The sequence below is a fragment of the Cimex lectularius genome, unplaced genomic scaffold (assembly GCF_000648675.2).
Source record: "Cimex lectularius strain Harlan isolate CLEC.00 unplaced genomic scaffold, Clec_2.1 scaffold135, whole genome shotgun sequence".
Lineage (NCBI taxonomy): Eukaryota > Metazoa > Arthropoda > Insecta > Hemiptera > Cimicidae > Cimex > Cimex lectularius.
In genome coordinates, this window is record NW_019392793.1 from 1,175,566 (window position 1) to 1,193,417 (window position 17,852).

The following is a 17,852-nucleotide window of genomic DNA, read 5'->3' on the forward strand; positions in this document are numbered from 1 at the left end:
CCGCTTGACCAATTAATATCTTTCAATTAATTAAGGGTTTTAATTGAGATAAAGTGGTAGAGTAGCAGTGTATCTAGGAGTGTTTGAATCCCACTCGTGACACTGACTTTTGTATCTCAACTAAAAACCTTAATTAATTTTTTAAAACTTAGATTTTAAAAAAGGTAGTACAGAACAAGTCAATTTTTCTTTGATACGGTCATTCGTGCATAATAATAGTGCACATCAGAGAGCAACAACCTCTTGTAACTTTTCACCTTTGACAATAGTATGAAAGATGGCTTTTTACGCTTATTAACTTGTAGTAGCAAGTACTTGGATACTTTGTGCCTTTCCAAGTTTATTTTTTCTGTTAATGCTTCTATAATTTTGAATTTGCCAAATTTTTTTAAATTATTGTTAAACTTCATTACTTTACAATTTATACCTTTTTTCAGATAAAACAAATGAATGATCAACTTAATATACATGGTTTTAAATCATAACTGCAAAAATTAATTCAGCTTTACAACCAGGAACTACTTACCCGTAGGAGTCTAGGCCTTTTTTTTAAGTTGCGAAGATATCTTACTCCGTTTTGTTTAGAGTATTTTTTTTATTGTAAGAATGAAAAAAAATTATCAAATTTTATATAGAGATTTATAAGTACTAAAGAAGAACAAAATTATTTATCTATTTGATAAAATATACCCTGAAGATTGTTTAATTCACTTTTTACAGTACTAGTAAATTGTGATATTTTTGATATAATTGACAAAATATACTTTGAAGACTTTTTAATTTACACTTTTACAGTGCTTGTAAATTGTTCTATTTGTTCTCATAAACCATAATTTTTAATGTGTTTCTTTCTTTTTGTTGTTTAAATTGTGTAATAATTTGATTTTGTCTTTGTCAAACTAGTTGTTTTTGCAATAAATTTATTTTTTATTACTGAGAAAGAAGAAGAATGTTATGATTTTTTTGTAATCTGTATATTTACCTTTTCTAATTAATCATGTTGTTTCAGCAATAAATTTTCAACTGTCGTCTCACTTCAGCCAGGCTTTGATAAACCAAAATGGAGAAATAAAAAAAATAGAAAAATGTACATATTATCATTTAATTTACAATCAGCTTAAATAATTATCCATGCTCTTTTATTCCTGTGCCATATTTGAATGTTTTATGCATGTAGACAAAGTGAATAAATATAAGAAAAAGCAAATGGAAAATTGTAACCAAACTACATGCAACAAGTCTTGCTCCAGGTTTCGGTATTGTCAACAAGAGAATCACTACAATTCTGAAACCGCTCAGCCCGCCGAAGAATATCATCGACAGGAAAAATAAGTAGTTGCTAGACTCCGAATCTACGAGATAACAAGTCATTATGGTAAATATATGAGCATAAAGGCCGTAACCCAAAATGGAGATTATTTCCATGGGATTGAGGTTAGATTTTCCTAATTTGACTAAAATAAAACAAAACGAGGGCAAAAAGGTCGCATAGAGGACAAGACTCAGAAAAGGTGGAGTATCGGCTAAGGCCAAAGGATGTTTGTACGAGTGGCCCAGGTTCAAGAGAAATCCCAAAATTAATAAAGCCAATAAAGGCCCAACCAAATCCACATAAACTTTCTTAGAATTCTCACTGAATACGGGTGGGATGAAAGAAATGTAGATTCTTTTAGGGAGTTCTTTGAATTGAGTAAAATATGTAGACACGACATTTTTCAAATTGAAATTTTTATCCTTATCAAATCGTTGATAATCTGAATTTTCTATAAAAACCACTGAATAGTTTTTCATTTTGATTTTTTTTTTATTCTAAGGACTAATATTATCTTATACAACTCATTTTTTGGAATGTTTTTCTAAATTGTTTCTCACGTCCTTCAAAGCACTTGATATTTTTTGTGTGAGGCCTTTGAAACTACCGTCCGAAAGCTTTCCACCTTTTTCCTCTTGTATCGCCTTCGACTTTTGAACTATGTATACGACCCACTTTGCAGCACGGCGGATCGGGTACGATTCTGATAGCTTTTCTATCAGCCTTTCATTCATTAACAGTCTGAACAAGAATCTTAACATTTTAATTAAATCTTCGGGATGTCAAAGGAACACATAGTTCTGTATTTCAAAAGTAGTTCCCTTTTAAGTCTGAGCTGCTTCCTAAGAGCTTCTAGCTTGTCCAACTGCTGCTCTTTGCTATATTCCACACCTGGTAGAAGTTTAATCTGAAAATTTAACAAACAATGATATATTTAACAACAAAGATGCATTTATTATACATAAATTTTTGTTATGGTGTAGTCAACAAGGTGATAAACCTGTAGCTTGATCATGCTCATGCTTGACTAGCTTGCTGGTTTTGTTTCAAACTGGTTACTCTGAGGTCAGTAAGTACGCTTATGCTTTTTGTAATTTACTTTAAGTAAGACAAAACCGCAATAACAGGCAGATGAGCCTAATCAGAGACGATCAAGCAACTATTGCTAATGAGCTTTTACGAACAAAATACTAAGGTTAATGATACACTCTACCTGGCTTAAAAGATTAAAAAGTAATCACCTAGCCTTTTCAATTTGGAAAACAATCTTTATTAACTTTGTGTGGACAAGAAAACTTCAAAGTATAAATAATCAAGGACATATGTCATATGTTTATAAATAGAAACAAATCTCATCTGTACAGACAAAAATATTGGTCCATCGAAAAACATATTTTTGTTTGAGCAAATTATATTTTAAGATGCAAACAAAACAAGATCATGTCATTTGAAATTTACAAAAGTGCCTGTTATATATAAATAAATAGAGCTACCAAAAAGTTAGACGAATTCCCTTTTCCAAAAAAAAAATGTATATNATATATATGTATATACACAAGGTGGCCCCAATCGATTCAGCCACACTTCCAGATCTTTTAGGAAATTGAATGCTGAGTAAAAAAGGTCCTGTGTCTGCAAACCCTTCAGTTCCGAGCTACAGGCAAAAAACCATGAAAAACCAGATCTTTTGACCTTATTCGTGAAATTGTTAGTAAACCGTTAGCCTTGACCGTTAAACAGCTCGAAACAACATCTGCAGAGGATTAATTTCTGCGTCGAATGAGATTAAAACCAGCCTGATTGGCCGAAAATTTCATTTTTCGAAGCCTATCAAAAAATTCTCCGTCACATTAGGAAACAGTAACATTCGATTTGGGTGAAAAGCAGTAAATTAGCCAAAATTCGAATCGGACTGGGGTTGGTCTAATGTGACGGAGAATTCGATCACCAACAAACGAGGTTTGTAACGGAGAATTTAAGTTGTGAATTTTCAATAAAAATGTCAGAAATGGTGAATTTTGCGTACCCCTTCACACCTCCTAACTTCGAAAAATCGCCAATAATGAAATTTTCGGCCGATCAGGCTGATTTAAACTCGTTCGACACAGAAATTAATCCTTTGCAGATGTTGTTTCGAGCTGTTTAACGGTCAAGGCTACTAACAATTTAATGGTTTACTAACAATTTCATAAATAAGGTCAAAAAACGTGGTTTTCATGGTTTTTTGCCTGTAGCTTGGAACTGAAGCGTTTGCAGACACAGGTTCATAGGATCTTTTTTACTCAGCGTTCAATTTCCTATAAGATCTGGAAGTGTGGCTGAATTGATCGGGGCCACCCTGTATATATATTTTACAGAAGACTGATACGACTGTTTCACACTTCTGAGATTCTAACTGCACAATCCTGGATGTCTGAATATGGGAAATGAGTGGCCAGCTGCCTAACTATGTGCTGGGCAATTGTAGTAGAGGATTTGATACAGAAACTGTGCAAATTGCAACAATTGCCAGATCTAATAATATATGTAAATCCAATAATATTAGGAAACCGGCCACGAGTTCGTATCACCATCGTATTGAGTTAAAAGTGTCAACTCAGTCATTTAAGATCATTTTGGTCTAGTTATCCTGGTTATTTTAGCCTGGCTTTTTTAACCCCCTGAGTTAGTGCATTTTTCTGTTCTGAATGGTTCGATTTGCATGTAGGTAGTAAAATGTGAAAGGAGTCAGAGGAAGAAAATGCCACGAACTTGTTTTTCTGTTTTTCATCCAATGTCTCATCCTGATCCTTTGAAATATGTAGAGCAAAAAAATATATACATACATTTATACGTATGCAACAAGTGTTTGTTTTCTGCGTAATTGTGTCATTCTTGTGTGCCGTATTGAGAGGCACTCTACTAACGACACAATTACGCAGAAAACAAACACTGAGCCCTAAAGATATCAATAAAGATCGAAACGTTGGCATGACAAAGAAAATGTTTTTCTAAACCTACGTCATACCAGACTGCATCTCACAATCTCCAAATAATTAATCTAATTTTAATTTTTAACTTTCTATATGCATTACCTCATACTAAAATCATATCTTACAGACTCTCACTTTCAAATTGTCTACAATACTTTCTTTTGTAATATTTGTGTGTCCCGCTGGGTAGCGTATTTACTAACCCACTAACTCTAATAATTTCATTTCAGATATAAAGATTCCGTTACAGCTTCACACAATTTACGAAATGAATGATAACATAGAAGTAGTATTTAAATTTAAAAACAAGGTACGAAAAAGGAAAAAACGTCTATACTAAATTGAAATGTAAAAAACTTCTACTAAAAAAACTAATGTTATGTATTGTAGATGCAATATATCGTCGAAAGCTCTGCATTGATACAAAAGCACTTTTTTTTAAAGGAAGCTGATATATTTCTTGTGATACTTGTTTTGAAAATAATTTAAATTTAAAAATAAAATAAAAAATGAAAATGTGAACACTATATGTAATTTAAAATAGTCCAAATGCCTTTAAATTTCATGAATCAATGAAATTTCCATTTTGACTAAATAAACCTTAAGGACAAAGAGATAGCAGGATTTGGCCAGATCTACCTGTTCTTTAGCTTTTTCGATTTTCTTGTGGAGGTCGATAACTTTCTGGCTGATGTCCGGAGGTGCACCGCTGGTCTTCTGTATCGAATCCAAGGGGTCCCGTTCGAGCCTGGTCAAAGAGGAAAAAAAGTCACAACGTTGAAAACCAAATCGACCTAGAAAGCAACCGTACTCACCCTCTAATAATATCGTAGATTATTGGCAGAAAGTCAACGTCAACATCGTCAACAGATATGTGAGATGAACCTTCTGCGGCCGGCTGTTCTTGGTTCTCAGTCGAAATTTCCATCGCCAATGCCCATACCCGATCTATTAAGTACTACGGCCTGATATTACGGGCAAAAATGATATACGGCACAGTCCAATGTCTATATATTACAGACTACTGACTATTCCTAATTCCTGTAGGTCCAGCCTTACTCACTTTTTACATCCAATCACTGAGGAAAGAGAAAGACTATCAGTATCAGCACCAGGTATCAGGTTAACCGAATGTATAACAATGTTTGGTTTAATAAACCAAACATTGTTATACATTCGCATATAATCGTAACAATATAAAAAAATTAACACTTCTATTTTTTTTACCTTATTTTATTATAAAAAATATTTAAAAATGACTTAATTTGTAAGAAAAATAAATAATCTAACCTTAATATAAATTTAGTAGATTTGTAAAAAACCTAAACCATATTTAAAATCGTATTGTATTTTTAGACATATAGTTTTCGTTTTTGTAAAAAAACATACTTTTCAATTATTTATGTACATTATAGTTAGTATGAATAAATAGTCATACCAGTAGAATCGATATACATCGATAGATCATGATCAGTACGATCCCATGATTTTCCCGGGGTTATAATTTATAACAGCAAAACCGTTATTTAATGCTTATGGCAAAGCAAAGGTGAACATTCTGACTTCTAAATTAGTTTGTTGTTAAAGTTTTTGTTTGATTTAACAAGTTTATTTGTAATTTGTAAATTGTAAGAATTTTTAAATACAACATGAACTATTTTGTTTGGTGAGTTATCACATAATTTTACTGATTTATGTACGTATGTTTATTATGAAAAACTGAGGACAATAATTTCGATAAATATATGCTGTAAATTGATATTTGGGCAATTTCCTTTGACTTGGATCGTCTAAGTTTAAAATAGAAAATGCAAACAAATGTTAATCTTCTCTTTTAATAACGGATTTACTTAAGAAGTAAACATGAAGATTACTATTCAGTAAACAAACACCTTTCTAAGAGCTTTTTTAAACAATACTTTATATTATTGTAGTGAGTGATAAATACGTCTGTCCGCATGACATAATCTACACAGAAGTATCTTTAAGTAATCGCCTTTTGAGATCTAATGTTTTAATATTTCAAAAAAGCTTCACTTAGTATTGATGACCTTGGTCTTCATAATCATTAATAAACTGCTCAAAAATGAAAAGGGATATTTGTAATTTATTTCTTACTCTATTAATTTTAATTAATTGCTAGTTAGATAAAACAAAATAGAAAATGCAAACAAATGTTAATCTTCTCTTTTAATAACGGATTTACTTAAGAATAGTGAATATGAAGATTACTATTTTGTAAACAAACACTTTTCTCGTCTTTTCTCCATCTTAATCCAATTGTATTCTCTTCTACCATGGAAAGACATCATCTTGAACAAGAAGTTCCCAGTATTATTATGAGAATGAGTCATCGATGCCACCAGCAAGTGGATAACGCAGAGGCTGTTGGCGTTTTTAGGTGCGTCATCTCCCGGATTTAAGCCCGATTCCGAGAGACTAGAAGTGCCCAAAAAAAGCCTGGTAGTGGATCTCAGCACACTACAGTGCTAAGGGAGGACAGAAATATTGTCATTGCTGCAAGACGGAACCCTTTCAGAAGTGCCTGCCAAATCCTAAATGAAGTAAAAGATGTTTGGGCAAGGCCTTTATCAATACAAATGATTCGTTTGTGGGAGTTGGTCATTATATGCCCCTTTGAGACGACCTGCAGCAACAGCCCGCCATCAGCAACTCAGGAGAATATGGTGTAGCATGAACGTGTAGAAGAGAATGCTGTTATGTTTACTGATTAGTCGCGTTTATATCTGTATAGCAGGTGCCGAAGAGTCTACCAAGAATAGGGAGTGAGTACAATGCTGCAATTTGGAGGAGGCGGCGTAATGGACTAGTTTGGGATTTACACTGGAGAATGTACGACTCCATTTGTTGAAGGCAACCTCACTGCAGTTTGCTATGTCCAAGAAATGGAGGAAAAGATCCCTCAAATCTGGGATCTCATTGGTAGGGATTTTCTATTTCTGGATGACAATGCCAGACCTCATAGAGGCAAAGTTGTTCATCAATGTTTTGAAAAACCTGGTAATTTCCCATCTGAACCTTCCCCCATTGTCTCCAGACCTCAGTCCCATTGAGCACATGTGGGACGTGTTGCAGAGAAGGTTTTTCAATCACCATCCAACCTGCAACAACTGAGTGCAGCGCTGCAACATATATGGAGTGAAATTCCTTATGAAATTAGTGACAACCTTATTGACGGAAGGCCTAACAGGTGCACAGAGGTTTTAGTTAACAGAGAACATTATACGCGGCATTAATTGTTTTAAAAAAAATTATTGTGACCAATAAACAAAATTATGGAATTAAAACCTTATTTTGTTATTTTTTCAAAACCCCTTAATTAAACTTTTCTTAAGTAAAAAACAATAATTTCTAATAAATTTTAAGGCAATTTATAATAAATTGAAAATAAAAATGCTAGGGAAATTAAATACTACAAAATTGGCAATAACCAAATTTAGTTTTGAGCAGTTTATTATATAAAAAAACTATTGTGTATGTTAAGTGTATGTATATCAATATATACATTTGTAATAAAAATAAAGAATACTTAAGCAAGGTACTAATTAGTCCATTATATTTAGTGGTCTGATTGATCAATTTACGTATTTCAATTAATTAATCTTTTTATGTGACATTTTGGTTCAAATGAAAAAGTTAGCGTCACGAGCGGTTTGAACCCACAACCTGCTCAATACACTGCTGCTCTAACCACTTGAGCTATCGTGACTTTGATCCATTCAGATACCAACTTCCAACTACTAATGCTACAGAAAAGTAAATATTACAAAATTGGTAATATCCCTATTCATTTGTGAGCAGTTTACTTTAAATGTTATACTGTCCTCGTGTAGTTCCCATATATACCCCAGGCCTTTGGTTGCATACAGCATGAGGAGGGTCTATTTTAGAAGGTAAAGGACATACTTCCATTACATACTACCTTATCATTAAACCCTTCCTAACAAACTGAACTTCCAAGTTCCTCTACTATTTTAGTCAGTGTCCCTCAGGGAAGCGTGTTTGCTGTCTTGCTTTACTCCTTTATCACTCTCCATTCCAGCACCTTAACATTCACATACACCAATCTCTCTACAAACATTGACTCTACCTGTTACTTCTATCTGCAACTTCCAATCCCATTTTCATATGCTTGAATCCTGCCTTCAACAGTGGAGAATCAAGATAAATAATTAAAAATCAAAATATATAGTTTTCACTCTCAATCGCAAAACTCTCCCACCTGTCTACTCATATGGCACTCCGATTCCTCCGGCAAATAGTATACAATATCTCGGACTTTACTTGGACAAAACACCTACATGGAATCCATACACAAGACTAAAACAAATTGGCAAACCTTACATATAAAATGCAGAAATTCACAAAATTTTGCCTTGCAAGACATCCAATTGAACTGGCAGACTACCAGAAAGACCTTGGAATCACCTACTCTAACAACCTGACATTTAACTTGCATTGCACCTCCAATCAATCGATTTGATAAATTACCATGTGTAACACTGGACAAAAAATATTTTCAAAATCAAATTAAAATTTAGATTGATTTCTCGACTCTTGGAAAAAATAGTAATAAACTTCCTTTACATTGTAATACTTTTTATATTTCCTTAAATCGATTGAGACTTTTTTTTTAAATCATGGTAATTGTGTTTGATTTGTTTATATATATATCTGTTGTTTTCATTAAATTTTTATCGTTCCTAGTCACTTCCTTTATAGTTTTTATATATTTCTGTTGTTTAATTAAATTTTTCTTTCTTCTCATTTCCTTTATATTTGTTTATATATTTCTGTTATTTGATTAAATTTTTATCATTCATTCTCATTTCTATTATATTTTTATACGCGTGTGGATTATAACAAAATATTTTATTTGTGTTATGTTGAATATGTTCATATTTTTAATTATTGTTATATATATATTATTATGTATGCTTCAATTATTAATTATTACTTATGTATAGATTAAACTTTTATAGAAAAGTTGTAACTGTGTATATTTACCCATGCAAATAAATAAATAAAAGATTTATGCAAGTGGTTGCACGACTGTTTGATTGTGAAACTTCAGCAACTCTTGGGTCTGCTGTTGACTTCATGCCATAATGGCCAATTACAATCACTTTCACTGGATGGTGACCATTCAAATCAATCATGCCAGGCATACAGTATTGTGTGTTTATATCCTTGTAAATACCATCATTTTTGCTTGTTGTATTTTGTATGTAGTTATAAAATAAATAAGAACAGGTTTGCTCAATTTTTTTAAACGTTTATTTAGTATGGTGAGATTTGTTAAAATAAGATCTTTGATTAATTCTGAGTATTTAACATTTTTCAGTTTTAATCAAGGATGTCATTTTAACAAACCTCATCTGCTACAAATAAAGACTGGAAAAACTCCTGGGAAAATCGCAACCACATACATTACATTATAGATAATTAAACTAGCTAAAAATAAAAAATAAACTAAGTTTATTTAATTTTGTATAATTTACATAATATTTAATGATAATTGTATGTACTGATGTAAGAAGGGTTGTATTGAATTGTTTTTGTTTATAGTCCTACCGTAATGCGAGAGACAACTGAGGCCAAACCCAGGCAACCAAAAATTAGCAAGCAAATATGCGAAAATTCGATTACACAGATGCAGGAACAGAATTTGGTCAAGTTGGATAAATTACAAAAAGTCATGGGGCCAGTAAGTATACTTGTCATCACTCAAAAATTCGGTTTTTATTTATACATTTTTTTTCCCTACTTTTCAGACAGCATTTGCTGTTCTATGTTGTGAAATTACCAAAGAACTTGAAAGATATATGGAGAAAAGATACCAAAACACAACAACAAAGATTAATGTAAGTGACGGATTATTTTATCTTATATATTTTGTACCTCATAAAAATCTGAGGATGAAAATTGCATACATTGCAAATTTGATCAGTTTTTTATTTTGGGAAAAATATGTTATGTGAACTGTGTAGCATATCCTGGTTTCATGCAGTGAGGGACGGAATTCAAATAGAGCACTATTTTACACAGTAAATAAATAAATTAGACTAAATTGAGTCTTAATTTTATAACATTGAAATCCAGAAATCTCATTTTAAATTCACACACCTGGGGCTATACATTGGAAAAAGACTAACGTGGAATCCCCATACATGACCAAAAAGGCAGGAAACTAACCGACACTACAAATTACTCCTTAGATTGCTTGATCATATATCTAACTTACAGCTTACTAGCAGTCAACAAGACCCTCCTGAGACAAAAAAAACATTTCCTACAAAACTAATTGATCCAATCAAAAATATTAAACTGTACCTTAAAAAATCTAACAATCCGCAATGACCTCCAAATCACATTTGCAATTGACATTATTAAATCCCATTACAAAAATTTCCACAAAAATTTAGCCCCTCACCCCAATCCACTTGTCCAACAGCTTACTTATCTCCAACATTCCTGGAAATCCCTCATATTTTTTGAAGCAGTTGTGGCCGAGAGATCTCTTGAAAGATTGACTGGCTCAATGTGAGGCAGTGTCACTGTTGGGTTATCTCCTATCATGTGTAACATGCTAGATTGTCACTATGTCTTATCTCATTTGCCTTGTAACAAAAAATTACAGTTGTAAAAATGGTAATAAAAAAAAATTCACAAATTGAAGCCCTTGAAACTATTGAAGAGAGCTTAAACAGTATTTATTCATTATGTCCATAAATTTTTGTGCATTGTGGAGCAATTTTATATTTATTAAATTCACTAATTTCGTGGTCCGCTTGACCAATTAATACATTACAATTAATTAAGGTTTTTAGTTGAGATGAAAAAAAGTTAATGGCACGAGCGGGATTCGAACCCACAATCTTCGGCGAGATACGCCGCTGCTCTACCACTTGAGCTATCGTGACCTCAATCCACTCGGACATCAACTTCCTATCTCATCAAGGAGAAAAAGGAGGGAAAACTCATAAGGTGGGGTTGAGATAGGAAGTTGATGTCTGAGTGGATCGAGGTCATGATAGCTCAAGTGGTAGAACAGCGGCGTATCTAGCCGAAGATCGTGGGTTCGAATCCCGCTCGTGCCATTAACTTTTTTTCATCTCAACTAAAAACCTTAATTAATTGTTTATATTTATTTTTTAAGCAAAAACACGCTTTTCTTGTTTACTCTGTTTAAACAAGGTTAGATGAAGTTTACAGATATTATTATTGTAAATTAAACAAAAATAGGATTATTGCAAGTTTTAGGTGCTACATGCACGTTTTTCACAGTTTAAATTTTTTATTGCACATGTGTGCACATGTTGAGGTTTTTACTGCTCCTTGTTTTGTTTTGTTACTTCACAAAGATCCCTTCTCTAAATGACCATTTAAATTCTTTATGAAACATCGGGGTAAATCTACATTTCAAAATTAACATGTTTTTTAGTCTCTAAAGTGCATATAAATTGGACAAACTCACAAGAAAGCTCACAGACCAACTGTTGAATATGGCAAAATGCTGCAGCACACCTGCCAGACATAATTAACAAGAATAAGCAGACCAGAATCATCAGGGAAAATGAAGCTAAATTTAAACTATAATATTTAAATATAGTCTGATTGAAGATTTTGTTTCAGGATTACCACAACTCATCATCATATTCAGCTTCGGTCTTCCAATTTCCTCAGTTTGTACAAAGTAAATGACATTTCTTCATATTTGTGATAAAAGAAGTAAAAAATATCTTTCAAGTGCATGAAGTTATGTTAGAGATAAGATTTTATTTATACATAGCACTGTATTGCATAATATATTGGGTTGTCCGGAAAATAATGCAGGATTTTGGTATTAAACAAAAAAAAAGAAACTAGTTACTTTAAAGCAATGTTCTTTAATCAAAATAATTTCCCANACAAATGAGTAATCCTGTAAACGTAAACAGAATATTTTATATAGATTTTTTTTAATGAAAACTTAAAATCCTGCATTATTTTCCGGACAACCCAATATAAATAATAAATAATACAGTTCAGATTTACTTCAAACTATTGAATTTTTTGATATTTTGGTCAATGTTCATACCATCAGTGTTAATGTAGTTTTCACAAGCCCACTGTTTTCCCTCAACAGTGAAATAAATGCATATTTAAAAAACTGTGACAATTTTAAATATATATATGAACTATTGGTAATTGCTTTGGTTTCAGATTTTCTTCCCAGTAATGAAATTGCTGAGCCACAATTTAAGAAACCTGCTTCTCCAGTCATCCAGAGTTCTTTGACAAGATGCAGTGCTTTCACACACCCTGGAGGTTTGTATGTACCTTTTCTAATGAGAATAATCAATGAAGTAATTGAAAACAAAACAAAATAATAAACAACAATAACATTTTTTATGTTTACAATATTACAGATCAAACAATCCAGTATGGTTCTGCTGAGGTTCAAAAATCAAATTGCAATCAATTGACAAGATCAGAAGGTACTTTTCTTAAGCCATTGCCAGTATTAAAAAACAAACAATCTGTTAAGACTGCAAACTGTAAACAAACTGATGCAGCTCGAGAAAGGAAAGTAAATCAAGAAAAAAAGACAGATCAATTTTCAGAATTTGACTTGTCCAACTGCTTTCCAACCAAAAAATCACAGAAGCGTAAATTGGAAGAAACAAAGAGTGTAAAGAGAGCGAGCAAAAATGATTCAAAAACAAGAACAGAATCTTCTGGATTTGAAACCCCAAGTCCTTTTCGAAGTAATCAACCGAAGAAAAGAAAATTGATAGAAGAAGAGAGTGTGAACAAAACTCATTCAAACACGAGAGCAGATTCTTCTGGGTTTGAAACCCCAAGTCCTTACCCAACAAAGAAATCACAGAAAAGTAAATTGATAGAAGCAAAAAGGTTGAACAAAGATAATTCAAAAACGAGAGCAGATTCTTCTGGGTTTGAAACCCCAAGTCCTTACCCAACAAAGAAATCACAGAAAAGTAAATTGATAGAAGCAAAAAAGTTGAACAAAGATAATTCAAAAACGAGAGCAGATTCTTCTGGGTTTGAAACCCCAAGTCCTTACCCAAGTAAGAAATCACAGAAAAGTAAATCGATAGAAGCAAAAAAGTTGAACAAAGATAATTCAAAAACGAGAGCAGATTCTTCTGGGTTTGAAACCCCAAGTCCTTACCCAACAAAGAAATCACAGAAAAGTAAAGTGTCAGATGTTAAAAAAGGAAAGAGATTAAGTAAAGATCCATCCAGTGATCTGGCAAACAAAAAATCAACTTCCCCTATTGCTAATTTCCTGTTGAAAAATTGGACAATTCTGTTGGTTAACAATTGTCTAAGACTAATGGGAAATAAATACTCTATGTAAGTTGTCGTTTTTTAAATTTTTAATTTATTTTATTTTAATTCAGTCAAATCTTAATAGGTAAAGCATGCAAAAAAGGTCATTAGTTCAATATGATGTTGAATATGAGTTCAATAAGAACTGGCTATTGCATGTATTAATCTTATGAATCACTTTTTATCATAATAAACTCTTACTCTTTCTTTACTTTACTTTTATTATTTTGATGTTTAGCTATTGCTGAATTTGTTTTCAGAGACAACTTAAAGCTTTTGGAGAAAAGCTTTATAACAGGTGCAATTGAATCTGTAAAGAAGGTTGATGGGAATTCAATTGTAAAAGCAAGCAAAATGACTTATTGTTTAATTGGAGAGCTTAACGATTATAAAAACGGTCAGCATTCAGCAATTTTAAGTTTTTGTGCTGTTGATGTTATTCTAATTTTATTTTTTAATTTGAAAGCAGAACTTCCTCCTGAAGTGAAACAATTGTGTGGTAACGGCTTCCCCAGCCAGTGGAAGAAATTGTTAACATTCTGGAAATCATTGGGTACAATATAGAAAATTTTATTTAAACCGTAATAGAATAACCTTTTATTTTTATTAATATTCACTTATTTTTCTAGATCCAAAAAGCAAAGAACAAACTCCTGTTATGAAGGTAATTATAAACACTTTTTACTTCATGAATGTGAAATATTGTGATGAATACTTGATCGCCTCTGATGATGATCCTATGGTATTATCCTGGTATTATTTTTGGATGGGTCAGCTTCTTAGTCATTATATGAAAAGTTTCTATAAAAAAGAACAAATGCTCAAGAAAACATGCAGACCATCCACTCAAGATTTCAAAATTTGTATGCTAAGAGATGATCAAGTTAAAAATCCTTTTTTTTATCCTGAAAGAACATCTTTATAAAAGTTTAATTATAATAAATATGTTTCTATAGGAAACTTCTAAAAACGAGAGAAAAAACGAAGGTAATTTTTGTGTTGAATTGTTTTATATGGTGAAAGTAAGGTTTATTGTAATTACTAATAAAATCTGTCTTTATTTTATTTGTTCATCAAGACATGGGAATGAAGGCCAAAAAAATTACAAATTCTATATTTGAGCAAGTCATGGAAAACGATAGCTTCATGTGTAATAGAGTAAGCTTCTAGAAATTTATGCTCAGTTATCCGATAAGTTTTTTGTCCATACTTGTCAAGTAACAATTAATTTTGATATGTACCAAATTTAAAAATTTCTAGTAATTAACGCTCGATTTGTTTTCTACTTTCACAGGCAGTAACACCAAGTGCCCTTCTGCGATCTGTTGAAAAGCTGAATACATCTTTTAACAAAGAATTAACTCCCCCAACAATGTTTATAAGTAAAATATTTGATAGAAATCAAGAATGATCATTTTTAGCTGAATTTAAAAGGTTACAGTAAGTTTTTTTTCCCCTTCTTCTTCAAGTAAATGTAGCTTAATCAACGACCTTCCCAGCAAGAGATACTCTTGCTCTGTTTTCATCACTAGTTTATCTGTTTATTTCCTTTTATATTACTGAAAAATATAGAAGTTACAGCCCTATAAATAGGACACATATGATAATATAACAAAAACTAATCTCTGAAATTGTGAAATGCATCTGATATATAATAACAGTAGGAATAGGCAGAATAAGATCAGTGGTTCAAAATCCCCACATTCATTAGTAAATTATATAAATTTAAGCTATATTTTGCTTATAGTTAAAACAATTATGTATTTATTGTGCAGGAGAGGATTGCAAATACTGATTCTCTTCAGTAAAATATGTGGAGCTGTGCTTGAATTCCCTGTTGCAATATTTGATTATTATAAAATAATGTAAATATAATTTTATTTATAATTAATGATCAAAGAAAATAATACTGTTGTTTTTTAAATTTATTTAATGTAAACCCTACTATGTATAAAACATTTACATGGAATAAATCAGTTGTTATCAATTAAGATTTACTTTTTAAGATAGATTAGGACAAAAAGATAAAAGATTGTAACATATTGAAAAATGTGTGGTGATTAGTGACCGTTAATCGATAATTATTCAGAAATTGTGAGATGCGGTCTGGTGTGATGTAGGTTTTAGAAAAACACCAGACCGCATCTCACGATTTCTGAATAATTTTAGAAAAACATTTTCTTTATCGTGCCAACGTTTTGATCTTTATTGACATCATCTTCAGGGCCTGGGATTTACAAACATTGTTTACATTTAACAAATTTTAGGATGTGGAAAAAGGTGAATTTATACAATGCAAAATATATTTAATAGACAAAGTCTAATTGTCCAACAATTTAGCTTTCCTTTTCCTATTTATCCCTTTCTATATAATCCTGAAAGGATAATCTGGCCGAACCATTACCAACACATTTTTTTCCTTTGTCGGCTCTTTTCACCTCAAAGAAGCCAACGCCTTGTACAAAAATGTCTTTTCTATACCGACTTCCTTCCCCACCCCTTCAAAATCCAATGTATATAAACACAAAATAGCAAAATCTCACTGGCACTCTCGACACGACACGAATGGCACAATAACACAGAAGACAAACACTGAGTGAGTAGAAAAACTTTGATTGAATATAAAAAATAAATTTTGCATTGTATAAATTTACTTTTTTCCACATCCTAAATGTATTTGTTAAAAACAATGTTTGTAAATCCCAGACCTTGAAGATGATCTCAATAAAGATCGAAACGTTGGTACGATAAAGAAAATGTTTTTCTAAAACCTACATCACACCAGACTGCATCTCACGATTTCTGAATAAATATTGAAAAATATATATATTTTAATATTAAAGATTTTTGTGATTACAAATTATTAAGAATATGCTAACATCTAAGCCAAATATATATTTTTGTATAATTAAATGCTCATTCAATCTAAAAACAAATTTTGGTTTTATATTTATTTTCACTTAGATAACTACATATTTGCATAATATTGTAACATTTTTAAAAATTTTGTGGTCACAGTTTAAATAAATAATCTCTATTCATATAAACAGATAAATAAATAACTTCAGTATAAACTATTTAATGAGGGGATAAAAAATTTGAAAAACCCCAAACTGGGAAGGAAGTGTCCACTGTCCAGTATGCACTGGACTTTCAGTCTTCATCTCAATTGATTGGTACAAACTTAATTTGACAGGAAAGCACCAATTTTTTCAGTCTGGCTGGAAAGAGCACCCCCCCCCCTATCATAGGGATTTATGTCTTCCCGTTTTAGGAACAATGATTCCAATACTAGCAATCATAAAACTAGGACTATTGGCACAAGCTTTCTTAAAATTTATGGTGCATTTTTCATTAGATCAAGGAGTTAATGCAAAGCCTAAGACATTTATACTAAGCGACTTGCAGTTTCCTAGTTACTTTTGCATGTTGACTGTCAGACAGCTCAGGAATAAATAAGAGCTGGTCCTGTTCTTTTGTATACATGTATATAACAAACTTATTCGTCAGATTCAAACAGACTCCTTACAGAGTAGTGGAAACACAAGTTGGACAGCTTTTTTACTATTGGGTTGTCCGGAAAATAATGCAGGATTTTAAGTTTTCATTAAAAAAAATCTATATAAAATATTCTGTTTACGTTTACAGGATTACTCATTNTACCAACACGTTGGGAGAAATGTATTGAGAGTATGGGAAATTATTTTGATTAAAGAACATTGCTTTAAAGTAACTAGTTTCTTTTTTTTTTGTTTAATACCAAAATCCTGCATTATTTTCCGGACAACCCAATATTTTCTACTAGTACATTAATGTGTTATAAAATTTTCCTCCCTTTTTTTTCTATTGGGGTGTTTTTGTTAAAAACCCCAAGACTTGTAAATTTTTATTTTTTGTACAGTTTCTCATGATTCAAAATATTTTGATCTAACTTTCCAGGATAACAGAATACTGAGAGGAACGTAAGTATTTCAAATTGCCAAATTTGCATTAATGTACATTTCTTAAAAGGTTTCTTGCAAGAATTTCAAATGCAAATGGATTTTAATTTGGAGCAACCGTCCCAGAGAGGACTGGTAACTGAGTGGTTAACTTGTTTGTTAACCAGACATCTGGACCCCGCAGTCGGGGGTTCAATTCCCACCGTTGCCCCTGGCCTTTTTTCATGTTAACAAAAAAATCTCAGATTATTCACAAAAACCTTTTCC

At 31.9% G+C, this 17,852-nt stretch overlaps 2 protein-coding genes across 6 annotated transcripts; one reads left to right on the forward strand and one right to left on the reverse strand.

The window, feature by feature from the left end:
• Positions 1-1,082: 1,082 nt before the first annotated feature.
• LOC106663666 (mediator of RNA polymerase II transcription subunit 9) lies at positions 1,083-10,823 on the reverse strand. Of its 5 annotated transcripts, none has more exons than XM_024227900.1 (4): positions 10,739-10,823; positions 5,100-5,363; positions 4,924-5,032; positions 1,721-2,219 (listed from the first exon to the last, which is right to left on the reverse strand). In XM_024227900.1, exons 2-4 carry the CDS (start codon positions 5,210-5,212, stop codon positions 2,079-2,081), a joined length of 363 nt encoding a protein of 120 aa, XP_024083668.1. In that variant the 5' UTR covers positions 5,213-5,363; positions 10,739-10,823; the 3' UTR covers positions 1,721-2,078. The 5 variants fall into 5 exon arrangements, with proteins under 5 accessions (XP_024083665.1, XP_024083666.1, XP_024083667.1 ...); XM_024227901.1 differs by lacking the exon at positions 10,739-10,823 and having other exon boundaries at positions 5,100-5,249; positions 5,348-5,421; XM_024227897.1 differs by lacking the exons at positions 5,100-5,363; positions 10,739-10,823 and having other exon boundaries at positions 1,083-2,219.
• On the forward strand, positions 8,006-15,631 carry LOC106663557. Its single transcript, XM_024227896.1, has 13 exons — positions 8,006-8,061; positions 8,139-8,198; positions 9,874-10,012; positions 10,080-10,169; positions 11,941-12,001; positions 12,511-12,615; positions 12,717-13,668; positions 13,905-14,041; positions 14,114-14,197; positions 14,274-14,308; positions 14,601-14,631; positions 14,723-14,802; positions 14,939-15,631. Exons 2-13 carry the CDS (start codon positions 8,176-8,178, stop codon positions 15,053-15,055), a joined length of 1,854 nt encoding a protein of 617 aa, XP_024083664.1. The 5' UTR covers positions 8,006-8,061; positions 8,139-8,175; the 3' UTR covers positions 15,056-15,631.
• Positions 15,632-17,852: the final 2,221 nt, after the last annotated feature.